The sequence below is a fragment of the Micromesistius poutassou genome (genome assembly GCF_964030765.1).
Source record: "Micromesistius poutassou genome assembly, contig: SCAFFOLD_6011, whole genome shotgun sequence".
In the NCBI taxonomy this organism is placed as follows: domain Eukaryota; kingdom Metazoa; phylum Chordata; class Actinopteri; order Gadiformes; family Gadidae; genus Micromesistius; species Micromesistius poutassou.
In genome coordinates, this window is record NW_028177721.1 from 1 (window position 1) to 12,997 (window position 12,997).

Consider the following 12,997-nt stretch of genomic DNA (forward strand, 5'->3'; position numbering starts at 1 on the left):
GGTCCGGGTAGGACCCGGGTCTGCAGGGCACCGAGGCGGTAGCGGAACACCCCTCCCCGGCACATCCTGTCCCGCCAGCCGGAGAAGAGGAGCGTGTCGAACGGGGACGGTTCGGTGTGAGGGTCGGGGTGTTCAGCCCGGTGGATGTCAGGGAGGAGATCCCGGTGGCTGTACGTGAACTGAGACATGTTCTCACACTGGGACCGGTGAGACGCAGGAGTATAGACTTTACATATAGGAATCACCGGGGTCACTCCTAACAGCTGCGGACTTGATTAATCAGTTTAGTGATTTATTGATTGAATGATTGATTGATTGATTGATTAAAGGAGAAGTTATAGGCCTACATCAGAGTCACTTCAGTTCCGTCTGTTTACCGACAGCCACGCGTGGTCCGTGACGTCCTGAAGCTAGCGGAAATATACCACACTTCCGATTCTGTTCTTTCAAAATAAAAGTGCACGAGACTAGGTCTGTCAAATCCTACATCTGACTGAAACCAGACAGCGTTAAACCCAGTTCAACTGTGGATTTGCTGATAACGGATCTCAACCCGCAGCTCAGTCGATGGGATCGTCTTGGCTGACCGGGAGCATCTCCGCTTGCTCAGCAGGAGAGATGAGAGGAGAGAGGAGGAGAGATGCGGTTTCTGTACCTGTCACTGGGTGTACTGCACCGCAGGCTGCTGTGGTGTGAACTGGGAAGTACATATCGTGCACAACTGTGGAGAACATCAAGGAAATTCAATATCATATTTATATCATTAAATCTGCACATATCATACAGGAGATAAACGTGTGGCCAATAAAACTACATCTATACAAATACTATTTTGTACTATTGCTACTTTATACGTACTTTTACTTTTTTTTTTTTTTTTTTTCCATATCTCCATAGGCCTATATATTTTCTTTAGACCACTAAAATGATTTGGGGATTGCTACATACTTGTCCTTAGAAACTATTTCAGGTGCATTATTATATATGGACAAATAGGGGTGGACTCATCTCACAACCCCTCCAACATCACATCCCAAGCCCCACTTTGTGAGTCACTGGATATGCCGGGCCCAATTTAGGGTACCGTAATAGCCAATGGGATTCCTAGTTATTTTGGTTGCGGCATACCTTTAAAGCAAAGCAGTGACTTGCAAAGCTGTCTGAAACAGACGTCCACACTTGTGTGACCACAGCACAATAGTTCGCTCTTGAGACACACGTGAACTCGGAAATTCAAGCAACCAACAAGAATGGAAGCTAACACCAATGGAGTGAGTACAGTTATCATTTTCTTGTAAAATGTTGCTTAATTAACTTCTGTGTATGACCAGACCAAGGAATACTTCTAATATTTTCTTAGAATCAACTCTTTTAACAATTTTACAACAAGTACAATTTGGTAAATGGAAGAAATGTTTAACAACTTGGCGGCAGAAACACAAGCAGTCAGTCAGCAGTCAACAGTTGTCAGTTTTGCCAGCTGGGCCGGCCTATTTTTAATGCCTTTCCTGTCCCTGAATCACTGCCCCACTACCCTAATGCTGGCAGAGAAGGCCTTTTATAAAAAAAACAATTATCTTTTAAGTCAGTAAGTATAGCAAGTCTTTCAAGAAATGCTATGTGTATGCCGTAGGCAACTACAAAGCAACTGTGCCGTACACAACTCTAACCCTTAGAACATGTATGTTTTTGCGTCTTTTTCTGTCATGTTTCCTAGATGAAAACAGGACCTGAAGACAAAGATCATGCTCCAGATAGAAGTGTGACACGGGATAGTGAGGTACAGCTCACCACAAAGGATCCCCAGTCGACGCCCAGTCATGGTATGTCATTTTCTATGCTAGAATAAAAACCATACACATGGTTACACATACAACATCTAGAATGTTATATTTTAAGTAGGCCTAAATAAAACAATAGTTGTGTCATACTCTTGTTTGAGATATTTATGATGTCTAGATTCTTTCTCAGTACAGTAAGATGGAACGCTTTCTAAAATCGACCATGATCATGATATTATTACATTATTATTTGGTTATATCTAAATGAAACGTATAAGCCAACAGTATTTAAAAAGTGTATGCTATCAATTACATTGTGTCACATTGTCCCTAAATTACCTTTGTTGTTCATATGCTGTTTTACTCACGAAACACAATCATCTCATAAAATGTCCAGTCAGGCTGTTTATCTGCTGTAATAGTAATCATGTATTTAATTTTGTTTAGCAGATCGCTTCGTCAGGTCAGTTGAGAATGGAGTACGCAAACCTGAGGACACGGCTAAACCTGCTGCTGACAAGGAGAAAACTATCCCACCGACACTTCAGATCACGGTCAGCACATTCACCGTCAAATGTGGGGCAACCCTGAAGGTAGAACTGCCAGTGACCGGACTGCCTAAACCGAAGATCGAATGGAAAAAAGATGGTCTCGCAATCAAAGAGACGTCGAGACTGGAGATTTCACACACGGCATCATCGACGAGCCTTCGTATCAAAGATGCCAGTAGAGATAATTCCGGCCAGTACGCCGTCACAGCGAGCAACAGCACAGGGACCGCGACTGGAGCAATAACAGTAGTTGTTCTAGAAAGGCCTGGGCCCCCCACAGCACCCGTGAAGATTGAGGAAGTCAGCTCGGACTTTGTCTCCATCTCCTGGGAGCCACCGGAATACACAGGCGGCTGCCAGATAGACAACTATGTAGTGGAGAAACGTGACACCTCGTCCACAGACTGGCAGATAGTCTCAGCAACAACGGTCAGGACCGCAATTAAAGTCCCCAGGCTAAAGACAGGGCATGAGTACCAGTTCAGAGTGTTTGCCGAAAATAGATATGGAAGAAGTGCCCCAATCAGTTCCCCCAACGTCATCGCACAGTATCCCTTCAGTAAGCCAGCGGCCTCGGGCACCCCTCGCGTCACCACGGTGACCAAGAACAACATGGTGGTTGAATGGGAGCCTCCCACCAGCGACGGGGGGAGTCCTGTCATCGGTTACCACCTCGAACGGAAGGAGAAGAACAGCATTCTGTGGACCAAGTTGAACAAGCTTGTAATTCCCGATGCTCGTTTCAAAACGTCCGGGCTGGAGGAAGGCATTGAATATGAGTTCAGAGTCTTAGCAGAGAACATCGCCGGACCCGGCCTGTATAGTGAGATATCTGAGTGCTACGTGGCTAGAGATCCATGTGATCCACCTGGGACACCAGAGGTGGTTGTCATTACAAGAGACCATGTCACCCTACAGTGGGCCAAACCACAGAGCGATGGAGGGAGCACCATCACTGGCTACCTGGTAGAAAAGAAGGACCTGCCAGATGGTAAATGGATGAAGGCCAATTTCATCAATGTCATTGAAACCCAGTTCACGGTCACAGACTTGACTGGTGGCGATAGGTACGGGTTCAGAGTCACCGCCAGAAACGGTGCTGGTGTTTGGAGCATTCCTTCCGAGAGTATCACTGTGACCGCCGAGGATGTCATAGAGGCACCAACCGTATCCATGGATGCTAAGTACAATACCACGTATGTGATTAAGGCTGGCGACACCTTCACTATTGATGCCAACTATTCAGGAAAGCCACTCCCACAAGTCAGGTGGCTAAAGGAAGGAAAGGAAATCGATAAAAGCACACCCAAAATGGAGGTCAAAACTGACCTCACGCGCACAATTCTGACTGTCAGGGACAGTGCACGCGTGGATGGGGGAAACTACGCCTTAAGCGTCACTAACATGGGCGGAACTAAAACTGTTCCGGTCAATGTAAAGGTCCTGGATAGACCCGGGCCTCCAGCTGGACCTCTCAAAGTCAAAGTGGTCAGTGCCGAGAAGTGCACGCTTTACTGGAACCAGCCCATGAATGATGGTGGAGCCAGTGTGACCCACTACGTTATTGAGAAGAGGGAAACCAGCCGGGTCTCCTGGACTGTAGTCGAGCCATCAGTTGAAAGTCTCAGTTACAAAGTGAATAACCTGGTGTCCGGCAAAGAGTACATATTCAGAATTATTCCGGTAAATAAGTATGGTGTTGGTGAACCCCTTGAGTCAGATCCCTTTGTGGCACAAAACCCTTTCACAACACCAAGTTCACCATCTGCCCCTGAAGCGAGTGCCGTTACAGGGGACTCTGTGCTGCTGAAGTGGCTAAGGCCAGAAAGTGATGGAGGATCAGAGATTGATGGGTACATCCTTGAGAAACGTGACAAAGATGGCCTTAGGTGGTCTAAATGCAACAAGAGAAGGCTGAATGATTTGCGTTTCCGGTGCCCAGGACTCAGTGAAGGACATTTCTATGAGTTTCGAGTATCAGCCGAGAATGCTGCCGGCGTGGGGGCACCCAGTGTTCCGAGTGAATACATTAAGATTTGTGAAGCTACGTACCCACCTGGACCTCCCACCAACCCAAAAGTCACTGACCACTCGAGCACTACTGTGTCTCTGGCCTGGTCCAAGCCCATCTACAATGGTGGAGCATCTATCACGGGATTTGTGGTCGAGATGAAAGAGGCCACAGACAATGACTGGACAACATGCATGCCACCTACTGGAGGGGAGGACACCACCTACACCGTCAAGAGACTGAGAGAGAATGCAGAGTATAACTTTCGTATTTGTGCAGTAAACCTTGCTGGACATGGAGAATACGTGGATCTACCTGGCCCAGTGATGGCTGCAGAAAAACTGGAGGCACCTGAGATTGAGTTGGATGCTGAGTTCAGAAAGATTGTGAACGTTCGTTCCTGTTCTACCCTTCGTCTTATGGTTGCCATTAGAGGGAGGCCAGATCCAGAGGTCAAATGGTCAAAAGCAGAAGGTACTCTCAATGAAAACACTCATATTGAGGTAACCAGCTCCTACACTGAGTTACTGATTGAAAATGTCAACAGACTTGACTCAGGCAAGTATGTGTTGACACTTGAAAACTGCTGTGGATCCAAGACAGCCTTCATCAATGTAAGCGTGCTGGATTCACCAAGCGCACCAACAAATTTAGAGGTTAAGGATGTAAAGAGAGACTCAGTATCCATTTCGTGGGAGCCACCTCACATTGATGGAGGTTCAAAGATCTCACACTACATTGTTGAGAAGAGAGAAGAGGCCAGAATGACATTTACTGCTGTCTGTAGCAACTGTGTAAGGAACTCTTACAAGATTGGAAATCTCCAAGAAGGAAGCTTTTACTGTTTCCGGGTGCTTGCTGTGAATGACTTTGGTGTTGGACTTCCAGTGGAGACAACCAACAGCGTCAAGATATCGGAGGCTCCATTGTCTCCTGGTAAAATCACAGCCGAGGATGTTACCTCCAACAGTGTCAGACTCGTATGGGAGAAGCCGGACCACGATGGAGGAAGTAAAATCACATGTTATATTGTGGAGATGCAGGCCAAGGAAGATGACACATGGACAGTGTGTGCTGAACATAAAGCACTAGAAACTACAATTAATGGGCTCACAACAGGAAGGGACTATTTCTTCAGAGTGACCGCCATGAATGATCAGGGAAAGAGTGAGCCTAAGTCCCTGTTGACCCCTGTTTCCATAAAAGACAACAATGTTGGACCCGTCATTAATTTGATGTGCAATGCATTCAGTGTGAGAGCAGGAAACGATCTGAAAATCAATGTTCCCTTTAAAGGTACACCACAGCCAGAGGTGGTTTGGGTAAAAAATGGCGAAACACTAAAAGAGACAAATAGGGTAAATGTACGTACATCGGAGGTATCCTCTGAAATAACCATTAAAGAAGCAATCAGAACGGATTTAGGAGAATACAAGATAAAATTGACCAACTCATCTGGATCAAAATCAGCAAACATATTTGTCAATGTTCTTGAAACCCCTGGACCGCCAAGTGAACTCAGTATCGATGAAGTCAGCGCTGACTTTGTTTCTCTTTCATGGCAGCCTCCAGTCTACCGGGGTGGATGTGAAGTCGATAACTATGTTATCGAGAAGAGAGACTCAACATCCTCCACATGGCAAACTGTATCAGCGACGATGGCTAGAACGTCGATCAAGATCTGCCGTCTTACTCAGGGTGCAGAATATCAGTTCCGTGTCGCAGCAGAAAACCGATACGGGAAGAGTAACTTTGTTGACTCTGAACCGGTTGTGGCCCAGTATCCCTTTGAACCTCCAGGCCCACCAGCCGCTATCCATGTCGCCAATGCCTCAAAGTCTGTCATGCTGGTCGAATGGAGCAAGCCAGAGAGTGATGGAGGAAGCCCAGTGACTGGCTATCACCTCGAATACAAAGATCAAAGCAGCATCCTTTGGATAAAGTTAAACAGAATTCCTCTCACTGAGAACCAGTTGAAGGTCACAAGCATTCAGGAGAGCCTGATATACGAGTTCCGTGTTTGTGCTGAAAACATGGCGGGAGTGGGGCCCTGCAGTAAGGCTTCTGAACCCGTGGCTGCAAGAGATCAGTGCGATCCTCCAACAAACCTCACAGTCACCAGCATAACCAGTAGCTCTGTTTCCCTCTCCTGGGACAAACCACAATATGATGGTGGTGCCAAAATAACCGGTTACATCGTGGAACGCAGGGAGCTCCCACAGAGCTGTTGGCTCAAGTGCAACTTTACAAATCTACAGGAGACCTGCTTTGACGTGACAGGCCTCACTGAGGATGATCAATATGATTTTCGAGTCATTGCCAAGAACGCAGCTGAACTCCTAAGTCCACCTTCGAAATGCACTGGACCCGTCACAGCCATGCATGATGTGGATCCACCCAATATTGTCGTGAACGACAGATGTAATCAGGTGGTGGTGGTCCACGCAGGGGTCCTCCTGAGAATAGATGCTGCTATCACAGGACGCCCCCAACCCATGGCATTCTGGTCTAAGAATAGCAGAAGAATTGACACCAAGGGGAGGTTCGAGATAACCTCCACAAAGATGCAGACCTCCTTGCTTATCAAAGAAAGTACCAGAAAAGACTCTGGACAGTACATCCTGACTGTGCAGAACAGTGGTGGCACCGCCTCTAAAACCTTCAGCTGCAAGGTGCTCGACAGACCAGGCCCTCCGGCCGGACCCCTGGCTATAACTGGACTCTCAGCGGAAAAATGCATCCTGAACTGGGGGCCCCCTACGGAGACAGGCGGTGCTGAAACAATGCACTACATCGTCGAAAAGTGTGAAACCAGCCGCGTTGCGTGGACTCTGCTTCATGGGGACCTGACGTCAACGACGTGCAAAATCACCAAGCTGCTCAAAGGAAATGAATACATGTTCAGGGTAAGGGCAGTGAACAAACACGGCGAGGGTGAGGTTCTCGAGAGCGAGCCCACAAAGGCAGTGGATCCGTTCACTGTTCCATCGGCTCCTACTGACGTCGAGGTTACAAGCGCTACGAGCGAAGCCATGACCATCTGCTGGAGGAGACCGGCCACTGACGGCGGCAGCAGCATCGGCGGTTACGTCATCGAAAAGAGGGAGAAGCAGGGTCTTCGATGGACCCGTGTCAATAAAAAGCCTGTGTATGACCTCCGGGTTAAAGCTTCCAGCCTGCGTGAAGGATGCGAGTATGAATTCAGAGTCTTTGCAGAGAATGTGGCAGGGCTAAGTGAGCCAAGTATGCCGTCCGCACTTTTTTTGGCGGAGGATCCAAAGTTTCTTCCCTCCCCACCTGCAAGGCCCCTCGTCATGGAGACCTCCAGGACCTCCATCACTCTGTCCTGGAACAAGCCGCTGTTTGACGGCGGAGCAGTGGTGACCAGTTACAGGGTGGAGTACAGGAAAACATCGGAGGACAGTTGGAGCGAAGATGTTTCAAACACAGAGAACACAGAGTTCACAGTAACTGGGCTCACGTCCGGGGAGGAGTACGTGTTTGTCGTCAGGTCTGTCAACAAAATGGGCGTGAGTGAGCCCAGTCCTGAGACAGATCCGGAGGTGGCCATGGAGAGAGAGCAGAAACCCGAATTTAATATCAGCAACGAGATGCGCAAGGCAATCCTCGTTAAAGCCGGCAGCTCTTTCACCTTGACCGTACCGTTTACTGGAAAACCGGCCCCGGATGTGAGCTGGGACAAGGCAGATGCAGACTTGAGAATCCGAGGGCTCATCAGCACGTCTGACTCTGTCACGTCCATCACAGTGGAGCAGGCCACACGCGACGACTCAGGAAAATACATAGTAAAACTACAGAATGATGCTGGATCTGCAAGGCTCACCCTCAACGTAAGGGTCCTCGACTCCCCTGGTCCCCCGGCCAGCCTCGCCGTCAAGGATGTGACCGTGAACAGTGTCACCGTTGCCTGGGATACGCCTGAGAATGAGGGAGGAGCCTCTGTGCAGAACTACCACGTGGACATACGTGACATCAGTAGGATAGGATGGACCAACCTTACCGAGTCCTGCACGCGTCTGTCCCATCGCGTCTCTGATCTGGTGGAGGGGGGCATTTACTTCTTCAGGGTGACCGCGGAAAACGTGTACGGGATCGGTGTCCCAGCCGAGACCATGGATGGAACCAAGATGATAGGTACTTCTGAATAAATATCATCACGCTCAAATGTTTATGCCCAGTTGCTAGTATCTAATTCCATGTTTAGGTCTTGTCAATTGTGTTTTTGTGGTGTTTTGAAGGTTGCATATTGTATTAACTGAATAATTGATTTGCTTTTTGTTTCAGAAACTACAAGCTTGTAGCTGGGAAAAGTCCACCCTCTCCACTCACCAATAAGGCTGTTTATTAAGGGATGGATGTGATGGAAATCGATGGGTCCTTTAATTATTAATACAAACTGGCTGAGTATAGTGGATGAGAGGAATATTCTCACAAAACGCACTTTCCATTTCATTAATAGTGACACATTCTGGCACAATGTTTTTTTTTTTAATTTCGATTATGTACCCATATACATATTTGTTTACTATAGATCAAAATATATATAGCTTGCATTCCTTCGCATAAGAAATTAGTGGCTGATGATTCCTTTTGTTATGATATTCATGTTATTAATATTTTGGCAGAGCTTCATTTCTGTTTATTAACTCTCATATTTATAGAAACATCGACACTCACTTGTACCTGTGCTATTACATTTGACATATGAAGGGACACTTATTCTTCATGGCAAAAAACGATTTGACCACTTTTGAGATGTGTGTATACAAAACAATTTAAACATATAAGTGACCCTTGTTTTTCTGAGGCTATAAAACGATTGGTTTCATACTGAATAAGGATAAACTTGGGGTAGTAGGACTAATACAGTAGTATCTTCTCCCTGAACTGGAAGAACGTGACAAAGTAGGGTTTTCGCAGGACGATGCATTTATGCTATTCTGCTATTCTATTGTGTCAAGAGATGTACAAATATAATTTCAAGCAACAATGGCAAGGTCAGACATTGTATGGCGAGTGTGCATGTGGAAATGCATAATCCATAGTAAGCCACGTTAGATCTTGTGGCGTTTCTCACAGCATGTTGGGTTGAGGTGAGATTCACTTTGTAAACCTTCTGCATTGCATTACTGACATGCACTCAACCGCTGAGCTACATGCAGGTGTCCACCATTAGGTTGGGACACCTAATAATAATATATTTATATATTTATAATTATTAATAATAATAATACTTATAATAATAACAATATATTTCTTCAGTCATCTCTTCAAACTCTGTGCAACATTAATTTGTGTCTTGGGACTGCTGATAGGATCTACCCAGGGCATATAAATCAAATGACGGAAAATAAGTTGGTCTTACGAGGTTATTTGTGTTATTTTCGTTTATACAAATTCGTCAACAGAGGGAAGTCGCCATCTACTGGCGATGAGCAGCTATTGCTTCAATAAAAACCAAAGGACGCGGTGTCAAATGTTTAGAATTGACTGGATGTGTAATTCCTCTTCAGCAGAGAGAAGGTTCAGTGCAATGTTTCACTTACGTTTTTGTATAGCAAATGTTATTACTCGGGAAGCATATTTTGCCAATGCGAACTATGACAATTTTGGGTTACAATAAAGCCCCTTGGGTAAAAGGGTGCCACTGTCTCGCTCTCCGCCTGGTGATCACCATCAAGGCGCACCGACGCAACTCACACACAGTAATAAACTAAAGTTATTAAATATCTATTGTGTCATATCAAGCATGGATTCTCCGAAAATATATTTTATAACAATATTTGTTTTAAGTTAATTTTATTTATATATTATTCGCAAAATATCATCCCACTCGAGTATTTGACTCCAGTTCCCACTCCCTCATTAAAACACTAATTAGCGTAATAATTGTTATAAATTGTACCCAGTAGGTGGCAGCAAACCCAAATCTGAGGAAAAGACCACAGCAAATTAATTTTTTGACATCTTTAATTCTTTCCTGCAATACATTTGCCACAATGTTAAAGAGTAAATACATCTTAAATAGTTAACAGTTGACAGTTTCCCAAATTCCTTTGACATTTCCTCTTTCCACAGTTTGCAAGGGAGAAACAAGCCCTCAAGACCACCTTGTGCAAATTCCCAAATGGTCCATAATATAGTCTAAGCCATGCTTGCCCAAATATAGCAGTGGTTTTCTGGCTGGGTGTTCCGGTTGCAACAACGACAATAAACTCTCTAATGTACTGGGAATTTAATGCATAGATTTGTTGTCTGTTCTACTTTATAAAGATAAGCAAGTAAAAATGACATGGCTGTCAGTATGTTAACACAACATAGTTTTTCTTGGGAGAAGGTTGAAGCGATTTGAGCTCACTTTAAAAGGCCTTTAAAAATGTAATAATAATCTTTACATTTAGGAATGTCGAAAGAAATCCATAATTTTAAGATTGTGTAAATTAATTGAAACACATGGCTTTTTTTTCGTCAGTACTGAAATCCATCAAGAGACCTTTCATTTTACACTCCGGCTGACAAAACCGCACAGAACACTCAGCAAGACAACATTATCACAGTCTTCACGATGTAGGACTACAGAATTAGTGGATGATTGGTTTTAAAGTCTTCTTTTAGCATATGTTGTAGTGGGGCAAGCTTGTTTTATTTTTTTTTATTTTTTTTGCTGTACAAATCAGATTCTAACCGAGACATATAGGCCTACTCCTGCTTGACGACACCTCCATGGGCCCTCAGCCATTAGTACAAGACGCATTCAACTATATTATGATGAATAGGCCTATACACAACATGACAAGGGCCTTAATCTGTAAATCCTAACAAAAAAGACGACGGGTCAGAAGTTGCGCGTAATTAACCATCATTTCCGTTTTCCCCATATTTATTTCGGATTCACTGTGAGAGATTCTCGTACTACAGTCACTCTTTAAACTACAAAACACAAAAGAATGGCGCTTGTGTGCCCCAGGAAATATTGACCCCTTCTATTGGTGTAGTGAAGGCTTAGTAGGGATCTTCTCTGTTTAGACGTTAATACTATACTGTACAGTGCGGGTCTCCCACTTCTCCACCTTTCCAGTCATACACAGAATCCAACAGATACAACACAGAGCACACAGCCATATAGTCCCGGAGCGGGGGGGGGGTCGCACGTACACGTGAGGTACTGGGTCACCAACCCGTACGAGAACGGACCCACCGCCGACATGGAGGCAGTGAGAAGATGAACCCAGGAGGCGGACAGGTTAGTGAATATTAAAAAATAAAGCAGTGCACACCCCATGATCCAAAATCCATCACTCGGTATTTTCACATCCGTCACCAAAGAGAACGTGCAGCGATGAATCCCGGTTCCTCTGGGGGAGCCCAGGTGACCGTCGCGGACAGAGAGAAGCAGGCTGAGGGTATTGTGGTGTGTGTGTGGCAGAAAAAGATAAAAACCGAGCCGCGGTCCTGGTGTTGGATTTCCCGCTCGCTGTGTTCGTCTGAAGCAGGACTGGCGTGTTTCCCCCCCCCCCCCCCCCCCCCCACCACACCGCCACCCGTACAGCGGGCTGATGATGGGGCCCCCCAAAAAACACACGAAAAAGAAAAATAGGACTTTTTTTTTCTTGACCCGAAAGAATTCCTGAGCCTTAAAAGCCGACTAATGCCCGTGCGGTTTTGCCTTGTGGTCCGACACAAGAGTCCTCATCGTGCACGCGTCTAGATGAAGGAGAGAGAGAGAGAAGAGAAGCAGGAGGAACCGGTCGCTTCCCTGGTTTTAAGTCACACAGTCTTTTGTCTGAGCGGTCGTGGTGGCGTCGCGTCGTTCAGAAAGGCAGACGGTTTTGGAAACAGTCAATGTCACAGCAGGTGATGTCATGCCCTGTACCTCTGCACGCTCGCAGGGAGTGAAGAACCAAAAACCAAAGCAAAAAATATAACTAAGAAATAAAAACATAATGGGAGAAGAGATGGTTTATTCCAGATCCCTTGACCTCAGGACAGTAAACAATGCTATTGCACCTGATCACACACACGCACGCACTCATGCACGCACACACACACACACGCACACACACACACACACACACACACACAAGCCTTTACGATAATTAGTCTACAAACACATTAGCGTGCACACCTGGGTAGACCAGTATGAATCTTGAAGGGAAAATCTTAATTACGGGAATAAAAGTCCATACTCATCGAAACTGTATCTACGACAACCATATATCCACCCCAATAGCATGTCTCACCAAAAAAAATGATTTGATAAAAATCTGGAAATTAAAAAGAAATTAGGCCTTTTCTTTCGCCGTCCCGATGAAATCACTCTCCAAACCTCAAGCGATGTGAAGGAAGTCCATTTCTCGAACAGACAGATCCCAATGATCAAACAGAACGTCATATGTTTTTTTCTATGAAGGAAGTGTCACGTGACCACAGTGTCTGGTGTCTGGCCATCAGGACTCAGTGCCGACACTGCCCACCCCCCCTTCCAGGTGAGCCGGGGGTGGGAGACCGAACAGAGAGAGGGAAGTCTGGGTTGTCAGGGGGGGGGGAGACAGGTGGGCTGAAGGGGGCACTGCCCTCCTGGTCACAGGCCTGTCTAGTAGTCCCATTGCCTGAAGCTTCTACCTGTGTGTGTG

General features: G+C 45.9%; 1 protein-coding gene across 2 annotated transcripts; it reads left to right on the top strand.

Annotated features, from left to right (window-relative positions):
• Positions 1 to 1,174: 1,174 nt before the first annotated feature.
• On the top strand, positions 1,175 to 11,863 carry LOC311375774 (titin-like). 2 transcript variants are annotated; one of them, XM_084490835.1, is made up of 4 exons: positions 1,175 to 1,271; positions 1,718 to 1,823; positions 2,229 to 8,498; positions 8,649 to 11,863. In XM_084490835.1, the coding sequence occupies exons 1-4, from the start codon at positions 1,251 to 1,253 to the stop codon at positions 8,663 to 8,665; spliced, it is 6,414 nt and encodes a 2,137-aa protein (XP_084346961.1). In that variant the 5' UTR covers positions 1,175 to 1,250; the 3' UTR covers positions 8,666 to 11,863. The 2 variants fall into 2 exon arrangements, with proteins under 2 accessions (XP_084346961.1, XP_084346962.1); XM_084490836.1 differs by having other exon boundaries at positions 2,232 to 8,498.
• The last annotated feature ends 1,134 nt before the right edge of the window (positions 11,864 to 12,997 follow it).